The 18,799-nt window shown below is 42.9% G+C and overlaps 1 protein-coding gene across 1 annotated transcript in view; it reads right to left on the minus strand.

Moving 5' to 3' along the window:
• dync2i1 (dynein 2 intermediate chain 1) overlaps positions 1 to 18,338 on the minus strand; it is a 28,770-nt gene extending 10,432 nt beyond the window's left edge. Inside the window, exons 1-13 of the mRNA XM_062994508.1 lie at positions 18,221 to 18,338; positions 17,164 to 17,217; positions 14,855 to 16,082; positions 14,656 to 14,696; positions 12,796 to 12,873; positions 11,263 to 11,464; positions 11,027 to 11,138; positions 9,857 to 9,986; positions 9,336 to 9,447; positions 9,047 to 9,141; positions 5,868 to 6,000; positions 5,468 to 5,640; positions 5,069 to 5,231 (exon numbers count right to left, since the gene is read on the minus strand). Of these exons, the coding sequence (XP_062850578.1) occupies positions 5,069 to 5,231; positions 5,468 to 5,640; positions 5,868 to 6,000; positions 9,047 to 9,141; positions 9,336 to 9,447; positions 9,857 to 9,986; positions 11,027 to 11,138; positions 11,263 to 11,464; positions 12,796 to 12,873; positions 14,656 to 14,696; positions 14,855 to 16,082; positions 17,164 to 17,217; positions 18,221 to 18,235 (2,536 nt within the window). The 5' untranslated portion in view covers positions 18,236 to 18,338. The remainder of the gene's footprint in view (positions 1 to 5,068; positions 5,232 to 5,467; positions 5,641 to 5,867; positions 6,001 to 9,046; positions 9,142 to 9,335; positions 9,448 to 9,856; positions 9,987 to 11,026; positions 11,139 to 11,262; positions 11,465 to 12,795; positions 12,874 to 14,655; positions 14,697 to 14,854; positions 16,083 to 17,163; positions 17,218 to 18,220) is intronic.
• Between the last annotated feature and the right edge of the window lie 461 nt (positions 18,339 to 18,799).

An 18,799-nucleotide genomic window follows, 5' to 3' on the forward strand; every position in this document is an offset into this window, starting at 1 on the left:
TGAGGACAAAAGTATTGGGACTATGTGGACAAAAGTATTGGGACTATGTGGACAAAAGTATTGGAACTATGTGGACAAAAGTATTGGAACTATGAGGACAAAAGTATTGGAACTATGTGGACAAAAGTATTGGAACTATGAGGACAAAAGTATTAAGACTATGTGGACAAAAGTATTGGGACTATGTGGACAAAAGTATTGGAACTATGTGGACAAAAGTATTGGAACTATGAGGACAAAAGTATTGGGACTATGTGGACAAAAGTATTGGGACTATGTGGACAAAAGTATTGGAACTATGTGGACAAAAGTATTGGAACTATGTGGACAAAAGTATTGGAACTATGTGGACAAAAGTATTGGGACTATGTGGACAAAAGTATTGGGACTATGTGGACAAAAGTATTGGAACTATGAGGACAAAAGTATTGGGACTATGTGGACAAAAGTATTGGGACTATGTGGACAAAAGTATTGGAACTATGTGGACAAAAGTATTGGGACTATGTGGACAAAAGTATTGGGACTATGTGGACAAAAGTATTGGAACTATGAGGACAAAAGTATTGGGACTATGTGGACAAAAGTATTGGGACTATGTGGACAAAAGTATTGGAACTATGTGGACAAAAGTATTGGAACTATGTGGACAAAAGTATTGGGACTATGAGGACAAAAGTATTGGAACTATGTGGACAAAAGTATTGGGACTATGAGGACAAAAGTATTGGAACTATGTGGACAAAAGTATTGGAACTATGTGGACAAAAGTATTGGAACTATGTGGACAAAAGTATTGGGACTATGAGGACAAAAGTATTGGGACTATGTGGACAAAAGTATTGGGACTATGAGGACAAAAGTATTGGGACTATGTGGACAAAAGTATTGGGACTATGTGGACAAAAGTATTGGAACTATGTGGACAAAAGTATTGGAACTATGTGGACAAAAGTATTGGAACTATGTGGACAAAAGTATTGGGACTATGTGGACAAAATGGAACTATGTGGACAAAAGTATTGGAACTATGTGGACAAAAGTATTGGACCTATGTGGACAAAAGTATTGGAACTATGTGGACAAAAGTATTGGAACTATGTGGACAAAAGTATTGGAACTATGTGGACAAAAGTATTGGAACTATGTGGACAAAAGTATTGGGACTATGAGGACAAAAGTATTGGAACTATGTGGACAAAAGTATTGGGACTATGAGGACAAAAGTATTGGGACTATGTGGACAAAAGTATTGGGACTATGTGGACAAAAGTATTGGAACTATGTGGACAAAAGTATTGGAACTATGTGGACAAAAGTATTGGGACTATGAGGACAAAAGTATTGGAACTATGTGGACAAAAGTATTGGAACTATGTGGACAAAAGTATTGGAACTATGTGGACAAAAGTATTGGGACTATGAGGACAAAAGTATTGGAACTATGTGGACAAAAGTATTGGAACTATGTGGACAAAAGTATTGGAACTATGAGGACAAAAGTATTGGGACTATGTGGACAAAAGTATTGGGACTATGTGGACAAAAGTATTGGAACTATGTGGACAAAAGTATTGGAACTATGTGGACAAAAGTATTGGGACTATGAGGACAAAAGTATTGGAACTATGTGGACAAAAGTATTGGGACTATGAGGACAAAAGTATTGGGACTATGTGGACAAAAGTATTGGGACTATGTGGACAAAAGTATTGGAACTATGTGGACAAAAGTATTGGAACTATGTGGACAAAAGTATTGGGACTATGAGGACAAAAGTATTGGGACTATGTGGACAAAAGTATTGGGACTATGAGGACAAAAGTATTGGGACTATGTGGACAAAAGTATTGGAACTATGTGGACAAAAGTATTGGAACTATGTGGACAAAAGTATTGGAACTATGTGGACAAAAGTATTGGAACTATGTGGACAAAAGTATTGGAACTATGTGGACAAAAGTATTGGGACTATGTGGACAAAAGTATTGGAACTATGTGGACAAAAGTATTGGAACTATGAGGACAAAAGTATTGGGACTATGTGGACAAAAGTATTGGAACTATGTGGACAAAAGTATTGGGACTATGTGGACAAAAGTATTGGGACTATGTGGACAAAAGTATTGGAACTATGTGGACAAAAGTATTGGAACTATGAGGACAAAAGTATTGGGACTATGTGGACAAAAGTATTGGGACTATGTGGACAAAAGTATTGGAACTATGTGGACAAAAGTATTGGAACTATGTGGACAAAAGTATTGGGACTATGAGGACAAAAGTATTGGAACTATGTGGACAAAAGTATTGGGACTATGAGGACAAAAGTATTGGAACTATGTGGACAAAAGTATTGGAACTATGTGGACAAAAGTATTGGAACTATGTGGACAAAAGTATTGGGACTATGAGGACAAAAGTATTGGGACTATGTGGACAAAAGTATTGGGACTATGAGGACAAAAGTATTGGGACTATGTGGACAAAAGTATTGGGACTATGTGGACAAAAGTATTGGAACTATGTGGACAAAAGTATTGGAACTATGTGGACAAAAGTATTGGAACTATGTGGACAAAAGTATTGGGACTATGTGGACAAAATGGAACTATGTGGACAAAAGTATTGGAACTATGTGGACAAAAGTATTGGACCTATGTGGACAAAAGTATTGGAACTATGTGGACAAAAGTATTGGAACTATGTGGACAAAAGTATTGGAACTATGTGGACAAAAGTATTGGAACTATGTGGACAAAAGTATTGGGACTATGAGGACAAAAGTATTGGAACTATGTGGACAAAAGTATTGGGACTATGAGGACAAAAGTATTGGGACTATGTGGACAAAAGTATTGGGACTATGTGGACAAAAGTATTGGAACTATGTGGACAAAAGTATTGGAACTATGTGGACAAAAGTATTGGGACTATGAGGACAAAAGTATTGGAACTATGTGGACAAAAGTATTGGAACTATGTGGACAAAAGTATTGGAACTATGTGGACAAACGTATTGGGACTATGAGGACAAAAGTATTGGAACTATGTGGACAAAAGTATTGGGACTATGTGGACAAAAGTATTGGAACTATGTGGACAAAAGTATTGGAACTATGAGGACAAAAGTATTGGGACTATGTGGACAAAAGTATTGGAACTATGTGGACAAAAGTATTGGAACTATGTGGAAGTATTGGGACTATGAGGACAAAAGTATTGGGACTATGTGGACAAAAGTATTGGGACTATGAGGACAAAAGTATTGGGACTATGTGGACAAAAGTATTGGGACTATGTGGACAAAAGTATTGGAACTATGTGGACAAAAGTATTGGAACTATGTGGACAAAAGTATTGGAACTATGTGGACAAAAGTATTGGAACTATGTGGACAAAAGTATTGGAACTATGTGGACAAAAGTATTGGAACTATGTGGACAAAAGTATTGGGACTATGTGGACAAAATGGAACTATGTGGACAAAAGTATTGGAACTATGTGGACAAAAGTATTGGGACTATGTGGACAAAAGTATTGGGACTATGTGGACAAAAGTATTGGAACTATGTGGACAAAAGTATTGGGACTATGTGGACAAAAGTATTGGAACTATGTGGACAAAAGTATTGGGACTATGAGGACAAAAGTATTGGAACTATGTGGACAAAAGTATTGGACCTATGTGGACAAAAGTATTGGGACTGTGGACAAAAGTATTGGGACTATGTGGACAAAAGTATTGGGACTGTGGACAAAAGTATTGGGACTATGGGGACAAAAGTATTGGGACTATGTGGACAAAAGTATTGGGACTGTGGACAAAAGTATTGGGACTATGGGGACAAAAGTATTGGAACTATGTGGACAAAAGTATTGGAACTATGTGGACAAAAGTATTGGAACTATGTGGACAAAAGTATTGGAACTATGTGGACAAAAGTATTGGACCTATGTGGACAAAAGTATTGGACCTATGTGGACAAAAGTATTGGGACTGTGGACAAAAGTATTGGGACTATGTGGACAAAAGTATTGGGACTGTGGACAAAAGTATTGGGACTATGGGGACAAAAGTATTGGGACTATGTGGACAAAAGTATTGGAACTATGTGGACAAAAGTATTGGGACTATGTGGACAAAAGTATTGGACCTATGTGGACAAAAGTATTGGACCTATGTGGACAAAAGTATTGGGACTATGTGGACAAAAGTATTGGAACTATGTGGACAAAAGTATTGGAACTATGTGGACAAAAGTATTGGGACTATGTGGACAAAAGTATTGGGACTATGTGGACAAAAGTATTGGAACTATGTGGACAAAAGTATTGGAACTATGTGGACAAAAGTATTGGGACTGTGGACAAAAGTATTGGGACTATGATGACAAAAGTATTGGGACTGTGGACAAAAGTATTGGGACTATGTGGACAAAAGTATTGGGACTGTGGACAAAAGTATTGGGACTATGGGGACAAAAGTATTGGGACTATGTGGACAAAAGTATTGGAACTATGTGGACAAAAGTATTGGGACTATGTGGACAAACGTATTGGGACACGTCTTCTAATTACTGGTTTCATGTGTTTCAGCCACAACAATTACTAACTGGTGTAATAAATCAGTGAAATTAAGGTAATCACATGCGCCCGACTTTGCAGCAACAGTTTAGGGAAGGTCCTTTCCTGTTCCACATAAAGAAAAGCTGCGCAGAGCCCTGACCTCAGCCCCACTCAACAGCTCTGGGACGAACTGGAACACCAACATCACTGCCCAGCCGTACACATGCTGTTAACTTTTGACTAAATGGGCACAGATTCCCACAGACATACTTCAAAGTCTGTTTATATTTGAAATGGGGTGTCCAGCAAGCTCATGGTCAGGTGTACAAATACTTTCGGCCATATAGAGTATGTACAGTAGATGCTTCCGGCAATCAATACAGCAGAAGAAAAACGGATGGTAGGGGCTTCAGTCACTTTAGACGCAGCTCTTTGTGACCGAAGCTCCTGCCGTCCGTGTTTTCTTTCTCAGCATGCCGATTGCAGGTGTAGGACGAACCTGTGGAGAAGGTGGGGTAGCGGAGCGTCCACTCCTCCTCCTGCACTCTGAGCTGAGGGTGAGAGCCGGAAGCTTCTCTGAGATCCCACAGCACCACGGAACCCACATCCGTCCCGGCGAACACCAGCGTGGCCTTAGCGGGACTGAAGCAGCAGCTCCGTACCTGAAGCAGACACACAGAAGATCCTGGAGGGTGATGATGGGCCGGTGCAGCTCGCTGTGGTTCGGTTAGGTGTTCCAGGCTACATAAACGCAATAAATCGTCCTAACGTGACCTAAGGAGCCTCTCAAAACATGCAGAAGGTGGATTGGCCACTCTAGTTTGCTCCTGGGGGGGTCTGTAATGTAGTGCACTGAAAGCCAGGCTGCTTCAGTGTGTGTGTGTGTGTGTGTGTGTACCTCAGCTTCGTAGGCGAGGATCTTCTGAGGGGTGGACGGTTCCCAGATGTTCCACACACAGATGAGTGTGTTACTGTCAGGCGAAGCGTCACATGACCTGGAGTGTGGGGCGTGAACGGAGAGCAGGGTGTGTGTCTGGGCCTGGGAGAAGTGAAGCAGGGTCACCCGGCAACCTACACACACACACACACACACACACACACACACACACACACACACACACACACACACACACACACACACCATGAGCCTGAGATTGTAGGACGTCCCATTCCGAAACCACAATCATTTATATTCAAATGCTTCCATTTCACTTTGTAGCTGTGTGTGTGTGTGTGTGTGTGTGTGTGAGTGTGTGTGTGTGTGTGTGTGTGTGTTTGTGTGTGTGTGTGTGTGTTACCATGCAGTAAGCGCAGTGTGGTGTTGAGCTGAATGCTGGCGTCACTGAACGAGTGTGTGTGTGTTTTAGATTGCAGCTTTGTTGCAGCTGAGTTTCTCTCGGCCATGTTCTCCTCCAACAACACCGCCATCACCTGTAACACACACACACACACACACACACACACACACACACATGAATACATATTCATACACAAACACACAAATATTAGAAAGATTGTAACTGTAATGACCTGTGTAACAGAATGTAACTGTAATGACCCGTGTAACAGAATGTAACTGTAATGACCCGTGTAGCAGAACGTAACTGTAATGACCCGTGTAGCAGAACGTAACTGTAATGACCCGTGTAACAGAATGTAACTGTAATGACCCGTGTAGCAGAACGTAACTGTAATGACCCGTGTAACAGAATGTAACTGTAATGACCTGTGTAACAGAATGTAACTGTAATGACCCGTGTAGCAGAACGTAACTGTAATGACCCGTGTAGCAGAACGTAACTGTAATGACCCGTGTAACAGAACGTAACTGTAATGACCCGTGTAGCAGAACGTAACTGTAATGACCCGTGTAACAGAATGTAACTGTAATGACCTGTGTAACAGAATGTAACTGTAATGACCCGTGTAGCAGAACTAACTGTAATGACCCGTGTAACAGAACTAACTGTAATGACCCGTGTAACAGAACGTAACTGTAATGACCCGTGTAGCAGAACGTAACTGTAATGACCCGTGTAACAGAACGTAACTGTAATGACCCGTGTAGCAGAACGTAACTGTAATGACCCGTGTAACAGAATGTAACTGTAATGACCTGTGTAACAGAATGTAACTGTAATGACCCGTGTAGCAGAACTAACTGTAATGACCCGTGTAACAGAACTAACTGTAATGACCCGTGTAACAGAACGTAACTGTAATGACCCGTGTAGCAGAACGTAACTGTAATGACCCGTGTAGCAGAATGTAACTGTAATGACCCGTGTAACAGAATGTAACTGTAATGACCTGTGTAGCAGAATGTAACTGTAATGACCCGTGTAACAGAATGTAACTGTAATGACCCGTGTAACAGAACGTAACTGTAATGACCCGTGTAACAGAATGTAACTGTAATGACCTGTGTAGCAGAATGTAACTGTAATGACCCGTGTAACAGAACGTAACTGTAATGACCCGTGTAACAGAATGTAACTGTAATGACCTGTGTAACAGAATGTAACTGTAATGACCCGTGTAGCAGAACTAACTGTAATGACCCGTGTAACAGAACTAACTGTAATGACCCGTGTAACAGAACGTAACTGTAATGACCCGTGTAGCAGAACGTAACTGTAATGACCCGTGTAGCAGAATGTAACTGTAATGACCCGTGTAACAGAACTAACTGTAATGACCCGTGTAACAGAACTAACTGTAATGACCCGTGTAACAGAACGTAACTGTAATGACCCGTGTAGCAGAACGTAACTGTAATGACCCGTGTAAAAGATTGTAACTGTAATGACCCGTGTAGCAGAACTAACTGTAATGACCCGTGTAACAGAACTAACTGTAATGACCCGTGTAGCAGAACTAACTGTAATGACCCGTGTAACAGAACGTAACTGTAATGACCCGTGTAGCAGAACGTAACTGTAATGACCCGTGTAGCAGAACGTAACTGTAATGACCCGTGTAACAGAATGTAACTGTAATGACCTGTGTAACAGAATGTAACTGTAATGACCCGTGTAGCAGAACTAACTGTAATGACCCGTGTAACAGAACTAACTGTAATGACCCGTGTAACAGAACGTAACTGTAATGACCCGTGTAGCAGAACGTAACTGTAATGACTCGTGTAGCAGAATGTAACTGTAATGACCCGTGTAACAGAACTAACTGTAATGACCCGTGTAACAGAACTAACTGTAATGACCCGTGTAGCAGAACGTAACTGTAATGACCCGTGTAGCAGAACGTAACTGTAATGACCCGTGTAAAAGATTGTAACTGTAATGACCTGTGTAACAGAACTAACTGTAATGACCTGTGTAACAGAATGTAACTGTAATGACCTGTGTAGCAGAATGTAACTGTAATGACCCGTGTAACAGAACTAACTGTAATGACCCGTGTAACAGAACTAACTGTAATGACCCGTGTAACAGAACGTAACTGTAATGACCCGTGTAGCAGAACGTAACTGTAATGACCCGTGTAGCAGAACGTAACTGTAATGACCCGTGTAAAAGATTGTAACTGTAATGACCTGTGTAACAGAACTAACTGTAATGACCTGTGTAACAGATTGTAACTGTAATGACCTGTGTAACAGAACTAACTGTAATGACCTGTGTAACAGAATGTAACTGTAATGACCTGTGTAACAGAATGTAAATGTAATGACCCGTGTAGCAGAATGTAACTGTAATGACCCGTGTAACAGAATGTAACTGTAATGACCCGTGTAACAGAATGTAACTGTAATGACCCGTGTAACAGAACGTAACTGTAATGACCCGTGTAGCAGAACGTAACTGTAATGACCCGTGTAGCAGAATGTAACTGTAATGACCCGTGTAACAGAACTAACTGTAATGACCCGTGTAACAGAATGTAACTGTAATGACCCGTGTAACAGAATGTAACTGTAATGACCCGTGTAGCAGAATGTAACTGTAATGACCCGTGTAACAGAATGTAACTGTAATGACCCGTGTAGCAGAATGTAACTGTAATGACCCGTGTTGCAGAATGTAACTGTAATGACCCGTGTTGCAGAATGTAACTGTAATGACCCGTGTAACAGAATGTAACTGTAATGACCCGTGTAGCAGAATGTAACTGTAATGACCCGTGTAGCAGAATGTAACTGTAATGACCCGTGTTGCAGAATGTAACTGTAATGACCCGTGTAGCAGAATGTTACTGTAATGACCCGTGTAGCAGAATGTAACTGTAATGACCAGTGTAGCAGAATGTAACTGTAATGACCCGTGTAACAGAATGTAACTGTAATGACCCGTGTAACAGAATGTAACTGTAATGACCCGTGTAACAGAATGTAACTGTAATGACCCGTGTAACAGAATGTAACTGTAATGACCCGTGTACCAGAATGTAACTGTAATGACCCGTGTAACAGAATGTAACTGTAATGACCCGTGTAACAGAATGTAACTGTAATGACCTGTGTAGCAGACTGGAGAAACGCAGCGAGACGCTTTGAATCAACGTTCGTCATGGCCATGGACTCTTCCGATGCATTCTGGGAAACCTTGGGACCTGCAGGGTATTAAACAGGAACAGGTCAGGAACTGGTCAGTCTTCTGATTGGTTACCCAAAGCTCCCACTGTATGCTATACTAACGCCTACAGATTTGAAATGTGATGTCCAGCTAGCTCAGGTGCCCACAAACTTTTGTCCATACAGTAAACACACAGTTATGAGTGCCGTTCCTGGTCCTGGTGTTCAGTACCTCCACACACGACGTTGGTCTCTGCCGGGTGTTGCGTCCACTTGTCCTCGGCGTCCGTCTCGTCCGTCTGAGTGTCCCGCTCCACATTGTCCTCGTTGCTCTGTACGTAGGCCTGCAGAGACGGTGAACACAGAGCATGACGGCATCATTCCGTATTCCGGTTATGAGCCACAACGAGCACGCAGATGCACTCTGTGGGTATACAAGTACCGACTGTAAGCCATCAATTGCTCTGTACACTTGGTCAACATCCCGTCCCCAGTTATCATTCTAAAGAAACCCACATTGGACCTCTAGTGACTCCAGCGGTGCAAACAACCCCAACAACACTGCTGCACCTCATATACTCTTCCCACTCAACACCACTTGGCGCACCACCCAAACCTCATCTGGTCAGTTGGGGTCCCTGTCCATTACTGAATGTTGCAGCAGAAGAGCTTCAAGCTTTGGACGGGCGTCCACATACTTTTGTCCCTGCAGTACTGATACTTGTAAAGCTGTGTGTAAGACGTGATGATGACCTGCTTGGTGTTGGTCATCCCGAAGCTCTTGATGTACTTGTCGTACTCGCTGACCGGAGCCAAATCCAGGAGGGTCTCGGTGCAGGAGAAGTCCAGATCGATCAGCCGCAGGAGCTCAGCACTGCGCCTCCTGCAGGAGATAATAAGAAGATCAGGGGTCACATGTTCTAACAGTGGACAAACGGATATTTGGCCCCCTGGTCTGGAACATTTGGTTCCTGGTCTAAAACGTTTGGCCCCCTGGTCTGGAACAGTTGGCACCCTGGTCTGCTAAGTTTGGCCCCCTAATTTTCTACGTTTGGCCCCCTGGTCTGCTAAGTTTGGCCCCCTAATTTTCTACGTTTGGCCCCCTGGTCTGCTATGTTTGGCCCCCTGGTCTGCTATGTTTGGTCTCTTGGTCTGCTACGTTTGGCCCTCTGGTCTGGAACGCTTGGCCCCCTGGCATGTTATGCTTGGCCCCCTGGTCTGCTACGTTTGGCCCCCTGGTCTGAAACGTTTAACCCCCTGGTCTGCTACGTTTGGCCCCCTGGTCTGGAACGTTTGGTCCTCTGGTCTGGAACGTTTGGCCCCCTGGTCTGCTACGTTTGGCCCCCTGGTCTGGAACGTTTGGTCCTCTCGTCTGGAACGTTTGGCCCCCTGGTCTGCTACGTTTGGCCCCCTGGTCTGCTACGTTTGGCCCCCTGGTCTGGAACGTTTGGTCCTCTGGTCTGGAACGTTTGACCCCCTGGTCTGCTAAGTTTGGCCCCCTGGTCTGGAACGTTTGGTCCTCTGGTCTGCTAAGTTTGGCCCCCTGGTCTGGAACGTTTGGTCCTCTGGTCTGGAACGTTTGGTCCTCTGGTCTGCTACGTTTGGCCCCCTGGTCTGCTATGTTTGGTCTCCTGGTCTGAAACGTTTGGCCCCCTGGTCTGCTACGTTTGGTCTCCTGGTCTGCTATGTTTGGCCCCCTGGTCTGCAACGTTCGTCCCACTGGTCTTAAATGTTTGGCCCCCTGGTCTGAAACATTTGGCCCCCTGGTACAGAAAGTTTGGTCCCCTGGTTTGGAACTTTGACACCCTGGTCTGAAACGTTTAACCCCCTGGTCTGCTATGTTTGGCCCCCTGGTCTGGAACGTTTGTATTCCAAACCTGAAGACCAAGAAATAAAATCAGGTTCTATTTGAAGGCAATGTACTTTTGTTTCTCGGACGCCTGCTGGTTTATCTCTCTCCGCCTCGCCGCCGTGAAGTCGATCACTCTGCCGTAAGTCCGAGCTTTCATCAGACCGCTCTCAGAGTCCGAACTCACTGATACAGAGAAACACACTCATCTATAAATGTCACACATTATTTATATTCAAGATCCACACACGGAGAAAAAAACAGATTTAATCATTAATCAAAATAATCAGTCAGGATTATCACTTAATACCTTTCTGTGTAAGCACAGGTTCTTCAGTTGAGGATTTGGAGAGTGAGGCTCTGACCAGCTCGTTCTCCTCCTCCATCGCTCTCTGAATGGCCGCGATCTCGTGTCTCCTCCTCGGGCTCAAATCCCTCAGTTCTGCTTTCGGCTCTTTGTTTACTTTCTCCTCTTCGTGGTCCTCAAACTCCTCGAAGTCTTCCTCATAGTCCTGGAGAAGAATTCAGGATGAACAAAAATCTACCTTGTATTTATTACAGGTTTTTTTTTGTTTTGCACTTGTTGTGTTTTGTGTTGCACCCTGATCCTGGAGAAGTGGTGTTTCTTTTCAATACAGCGCACTCACCTGGGCAAATAAAAACTGAGTGCAAAAAAGAAAGTAATAAAGAAATAAATAAAGAAGAAGAAGAAGCCACATTTTGTACCATTTTCCTGCCAAACATTATTGTGTATTACTTTTTTGGCCATCCTCCCTACTGCATTGCCAGCCTGGCCAAAGAGCATATAGATGATGGACAGCTGGTTGGATAGATGGATGGATATATGAGTAGATTGACAGACGGATGGATATATGAGTAAATGGATGAATATATTAGTAGAAGGATAGGTGGACAGATGGGTGGATGAATGAGTGGATGGATAGATGGATGGATAGATAAGTAGATGGATGGATGAACATATGAGTAGTTGGATGGATGGATGGGTGGACGGATGGGTGGATGAATGAGTGGATGGATATGAGTAGCTGGGTAGATGGATGTGTGGATGAATGAATAAATGAATAGATGGATAAATGGATGGATATATGAGTAGATGGATGGGTAGATGGATGGATGATGGATGAGTGGATGAGTGGATGGATACATGAAAGGACATATGAGTAGATGGACGGTTGGTTGGATAGATGGATAAATGGATGAATGAATGAGTAGATGGACAGATGGATGGACAAATGAGTAGATGGATGGATGGATGGATGAATGGTTGAATGAGTAGATGGATATATGGATAGACATATGAGTAGAAGGACAGATGAATGGGTGGATAGATGGTTGAATGAGTGGATGGGTGGAGGGTTGGATACATGGATGGTGGGTGGATGGTTAAATGAGTGGATGATAAGGGGGAGTGAATGGTTGTATTGCTGGGTAGATGGATGGATATATGGATGAGTGGGTGAATGAGTGGATGGATGGATGAATACATGGATGGATGGATATATCTTGGAATAGATAAATATTTTTGTAGAAACTATCTAAAATGATGAGGGTATTTAAACATATAAATGAATGGATGTATGGAGAGATGAAAGGATGTATGAGGGGTGAAGAGGTGAATGATGGATGGGTGAGGGGTGAATAGATGAATGATGGATGGATGAGGGGTTAAATGGTTGGACTCTCACTCACCGGTTTCTGGTAGTAATGAACCATTATAAGTGATGAGCATGAACACACAACAACACACATGATGAAGTGAATCCTACAGACGGATGAATTATAAACACATGAGATCAAAACGAGGTACCAAAATGATTTTTACCTCAAAATCCTCCTCATAATCCTCATTCCCATAATCCTCAGCTACCTCTTCGTGATGCTCAGTCACATCATTCTGTACCTGGGACAGAAACAATTTAGGAATTAAAAGTTTACAGACTATTTAAGCTACACAGTTCTCGCTCACTTGGTGCCAAACGTCATGAGAGATCGTCAATCAGTCCAAAAAAAGAAAATTTATTAATGTGAGATCACAAATAATTTAGGTATTTTACCATCTACTGTACATGATATTGTGGAAAGATTTTTAGAAATGAAGAGAAATCTCAGTCAGCGTAGGACAAAGCCGGAAACCACTACTGAATGTGCACGACCTTTGAGCCCTCAGATAGCATCATGCTACTGTGATAAATGCAGCTACATGGGCTCAAGAGTACTTCAGAAAACCATTGTGACCCAACACGGTCCGCCGCTGCATCAAGAAATTCGACCTCTCTGTACGCGATACTGATCCGTGTGAACCCACCTCATGCAGGTGAAAAGAAGCGGTCGGCTACTGAGTACGTGTCGGAGTGTGTGTGGATGTGTGTTAAATGGAGAAGTCCAGTAGTAGCATTTATCAATGCAAGATCGCAAACAACTGAAGTCTTTTACCATCTACAGTTCATAGTATTGTGGAAAGATTCTAGAAATCAAGAGAAATCTCAGTCAGTGTAGTATGTGCACGAGCTTTGATCCCTCAGATAGCATCATGCTACTGTGATAAATGCAGCTACATGGGCTCAAGAGTACTTCAGAAAACTGTTGTGACCTAACACTGCATCAAGAAATTCGACCTCTCTGTACACGATACTTCACCACACGTCAAGTAAATCCAGTTGAACACAGATACATGTGGAGCTGTTAGACTGGGTTTGATGGTTATTTCACACAGATGTTTGTTCGTATCGTGGAACTTTAGTGTTTTATCGCTCGAGTCGAGTGCTGAGCAAATCGGTCACTTGTGCCGAGCACAAAACGCTTCTCACGTCTTCTGATCACTGATAGTGGATCGATGCTTTGTGCATAAAAAGAAACATCTGTAACAACAGCACAAATCCCCACAGTTGATCTACACACTCCGTCATCATGTTACTCTTTACTTTCGTCGTGTAACGCCAACCGCTGATGACGCAGCTTGGTTCCCAAAAACTGGTGGAAACGCGAGTCAGTCCTCTAAAAAACTCCAGGGTTTGAAGAAACCCGAACAGAACCGGTTCAAGTACCAGAACCAGGGTTCTTTTCTCATTGTCTCTTGTCCTGTCTCGTTCTTTCCCTCTGTCTCGTTGGTTCTCTAAAAAACACCAGGGTTTGAAGAAACCCGAACAGAACCGGTTCAAGAACCAGAACCAGAGTTCTTTAGGTGGAAAAGCGCTCTGTGTGAACCCACCTCGTGCAGATAATAATTGTGTGTTAAATACAGCCCTCCTCGGTCAGGATTGGGGTCTACATCAGTGGAGGAGATACAACTGGGGAATTGGATATGACTAGATTGGGAGATTGATTGTTTACATTTTCCCCCCAATTTTCCTTCCAATCTAATCATATCCAATTATCCGATTCCTCTCTACTGATGTTGACCTCCACTCTGGTTCAGGAGAGACGAGACTAACACACGTCCCCTTTGACACGTGTGCATCTTTTCACCTGAACGAGGCAAGTTCATATGTGGATCAGCTTTGTGCATGGAGAGACACACCCTGTCCACAATATCAGCCAGCAGAGGTCAGAATTGTATCAGTTATGAGGTCAAGACTAATCATTGTTCATGCTAAAACTAGTAAATTAAGTTAGATTAACCGTATTTAGAGCTGAGAACTGAACGTGTGTTGGTGTCTAATGATTATTGGTGTTTGAATCTTACATGTTCATCTTTCTCTTCTCTTTTGATCTCTGTTCTTTCATCTGGAAAACATCAAACACAGCTGTAAACAATAAACCACACATTCACTGATCTACATCAACACTCGTATACAGTATTCGAGGGCGTGGCCTCCTAGTAAAGAGGATCTGGTCTCTAGAGATACAGAATGAGGATTTTTAATCATTTTAAACCATTTTACCTTGATGTGTTCGTCGGTCGTATTTCTCTCGTTCTTCTCCTCGTTCTCTACGTCTCTCTCTCCTGTCCTTCTCTTTCTCTCTGTGCTTCTCATCAACGTCTCGACTCTCTTCCTTTTCCTTTCTTCTCTCTTTTTCTCGCTCCGCCCTCCTCCTCTCCCGCTCCAGGTCTTTTTCTCTGTCTTTATCTGTGTCTCGTTCTTTATTTCTCTCTCTGTCTTTGTCTCTGTCCCTCGTCCTTTCTCTTTCTCCGTCTTTCTCTCGATACTTCTCTCTGTCTTTTTCTAGATCCCTTAATTTCCGTCTTTCCCTCTCTGCCTCCCTGTCTCTGTTTCCCTCTCTTGTCCTGTCTCGTTCTTTCTCTCTGTCTCTTGTCCTGTCTCGTTCTTTCTCTCTGTCTCTTGTCCTGTCTCGTTCTTTCTCTCTGTCTCTTGTCCTGTCTCGTTCTTTCTCTCTGTGTCTATCTATTTCTTTGTCTCGTTCTTTCTCTCTGTCTCGTTCTTTCTCTCTGTCTCTTGTTTTGTCTCGTTCATTCTCTCTGTCTCTTGCTCTTTCTCGTTCTTTTTCCTTGTCTCTTGTTCTTTCTAGTTCCCTCTCTTTGTCTTCTGTCCTGTCTTGCTCATTCTCTCTGTCTCTTGTTCTGTCTCGTTCTTTCTCTCTGTCTCTTGTTCTTTCTCGTTCTTTCTCCGTGTCTCTATATTTGTCTCTGTCTCTTATCCTGTCTCGTTCCCTTGTTTTGTCATTTGTCCTGTCTTGTTCTTTGTCTCTGTCTTGTTTATTCTCTCTGTCTCTTGTTCTTTCTCGTTCTTTCTCCGTGTCTCTATATTTATCTCTGTCTCTTGTTCTCTCTTGTTCCCTCTCTTTGTCTCTTGTTCTGTCTCGTTCTTTCTCTCGGTCTCTGTTTGTTTCTTTGTCTCTTGTCCTGTCTCGTTCTTTCCCTCGGTCTCGTTCGTTCTCCCTGTCTCTATCCTTATACCTGTCTCTCAATCTGTCCTTGTCTGGTTCTTTCTCTCTGTCTCTCAGTCTGTCCTTGTCTCGTTCATGTCTCTCGTTGTCCGTCCTGTACTCCCTCTCCCTCCGTTTCTCCCTCTCTCGCTCGTCCCTCACCTCCCCCCTCCCCAAATCTTCTCCTCTGTGTTTGGTTCTCTCCATGCCCGAGTCCCTGCGAGTCCTGGACGCCTCATCTCGCTTCGATCTGTCTCTCCTCCTGGTGTCTTCATCATCCTGCCCCTGCAAACGACACCAGTCAGTGTCAGAACTACTGACAACCTTGTAGTGCACACAGCAAAACTGAGGTGTGTTATCAATCATGTGTGATGTTTTGGGTTTCACCTGAACTCATACCTGGCCATCTAGGACTTTCTGTTTGCTGGGGTATAAATATGAGGTGTTCAAGTGACCAAACTCCTTCTGACTAACAGGGGGGATCAAGTACACAGAAGTGAGAGCAGATGACTCCAAAGTCTCCAAATGCTCAGCTGGATTCTGCCTTCAAACCAGCAAACTACTTGCAAGGTGCAAAACGATTCTTTATCATTTATATTTACATTTTCAATATTTAGTGGACGCTTTTATCCAAAGCAACTTACAGTACTGTGACAGTGTATTGTCTAGTCTAAGCAATTGAGGGTTAAGGGCCTTGCTCAAGGGCCCAACGGTGGCAACCTGACAGTGGTGGGGCTTGAACCGGCGACCTTTCGATTACTAGTCCAGTACCTTAACCTCTAGGGTACAACTGCCCTACCATTTACTACATATACAACAGGATCAAAAGTATGTAGACAGCTGTTTTCAAGCTTGTCAAAACTATGCAGTGCTAAATGAGCCTTCTGTCAAGATTTAAGAGTGTGTCTGTGGTAATTTGTGCCCATTCTGTCAAAAAAAAAAAAAACAGCATTTCAGTTGAGGTTCCGGTTCATCCCGGAGCTGTTGAGTGGGGCTGGGGTCAGGGCTCTGTGCTGCATTTTTGTGATCAAGGGCCAGTAATCAGAAGGTCACTGGTTCAAGCCCCACCACTGCGAGGCTGCCAGTGTTGGGTCCTAGAGCAAAGCCACTAGGTAGCTGAAAGTGTCATACTGGAACAGGAAAGGACCTTCCCTAAACTGTCGCTGTAATGTTGGAAACATCATTGATTCATTGCACCTGTTAGCAACTGTTGTAGCTGAAACACATGAATTTAGGAATTAGAAAGGCCGTCCCAATACTTCTGTAACCCAGATTCACTGAGGGTGCCAATAATTCTGGAGCTGACTGTGTATTCACTTCTTTCAACACACACACACACACACACACACACACACACTCCACCTACCCGCATGTGTCTCATTAGGTCATCAGATCTCCACGTGTCTTCTTTCGTTCTCTTCTAGAGAAAAAATAAACACAGAGAATTACAGCAGCTCCACTTACCATATTTGTAGTTCTACAATTACTGACTGTAGTCCATCTGTTTCTCTACATGCTTTGTTAGCTCCTTTCACCCTGTTCTTCAATGGTCAGGACCCCCACAGAGCAGGTATTATTTAGGTGGTGGATGATTCTCAGCACTGCAGTGACACTGACATGGTGGTGGTGTGTTAGTGTGTGTTGTGCTGGTATGAGTGGATCAGACACAGCAGCGCTGCTGGAGTTTTTAAACACCTCACTGTCACTGCTGGACTGAGAATCGTCCACCAACCGAAAACATCCAGCCGACAGCGCCCCGTGGGCAGCGTCCTGTGACCACTGATGAAGGTCTAGAAGATGACCGACTCAAACAGCAGCAATAGATGAGCGATCGTCTCTGACTTTACATCTACAAGGTGGACCGACTAGCTAGGACTGTCTAATAGAGTGGACGGTGAGTGGACACGGTGTTTAAAAACTCCAGCAGCGCTGCTGTGTGTGATCCACTCATACCAGCACAACACACACTAACACACCACCACTGTGTGTGTCACTGCAGTGCTGAGAATCATCCACCACTTAAATAATACCTGCTCTGTGGTGGTCCTGTGGGGGTCCTGACCATTGAAGAACAGCATGAAAGAGGGTAACAAAGCATGCAGAGAAACAGATGGACTACAGTCAGTAATTGTAGAACTACAAAGTGCTTCTATATGGTAGGTGGAGCTGATAACATGGACAGTGAGTGTAGAAACAAGGAGGTGGTTTTAATGTTGTGGCTGATCGGTCTACTACACTATCAGTTTGTCAGTTTTACCCCTCGCTTTATCCTGGTCAGGGTCGTGGTGAGTCGGAGCACCAGTTGTACTCAATCACTGATGAGGAATCGTGTTGCCATGACACGAAGTTAAATAAGACGCTAGATAGTAAATAAGTGTATTTAAAGTGTATTAACAGAATATCTCCTGTATTATAACTCTCACCTTCTCTGTGTACATTATTCCTCCATCAGCGCGTCTCTGACTCCGTTTTTAACTCCGTTTACTGGATTAAATCGTCTCTGTTTACTCGGATCTCCGCCATGACATCCAGCCGGAGGAGCCGCTGCGTCTTTAGCAACAAGGCAAACAATCAAACACAGAGCAATCGCTCAAACAGCCTCAGAAGCCTGCACTGATAATCTCAAAGGAGGCAGGGCAAGCGAGCAGATCACCGAAACATCGAACCGACAACAAATTATAATAAAAATGATATAAATAATGATACACTTCATGAATAATCACTTTAATCTGTCCAGTACAGATACTGTTTTCATTTATAACCAGTTTTTTTTTAATGAGAATTCGGTTGTTTATTATTGTTTATTCGGTTATTAGCTGGACAGTAAAAGTTCATGATTTAATTTGATCAATAAACTGATAAAAAATTCATTAATAAATTTCTAATTTCTCTTTATTTCTGTTAGTCTTCGTGGTACTGTTTGTCTTTTATCATTTTACTGTCGTAAAAAGTTATTATTATTATTATTATTATTATTATTATTATTATTATTATTATTACCA

Source organism: Trichomycterus rosablanca, chromosome 4, assembly GCF_030014385.1.
Source record: "Trichomycterus rosablanca isolate fTriRos1 chromosome 4, fTriRos1.hap1, whole genome shotgun sequence".
Taxonomy (NCBI): domain Eukaryota; kingdom Metazoa; phylum Chordata; class Actinopteri; order Siluriformes; family Trichomycteridae; genus Trichomycterus; species Trichomycterus rosablanca.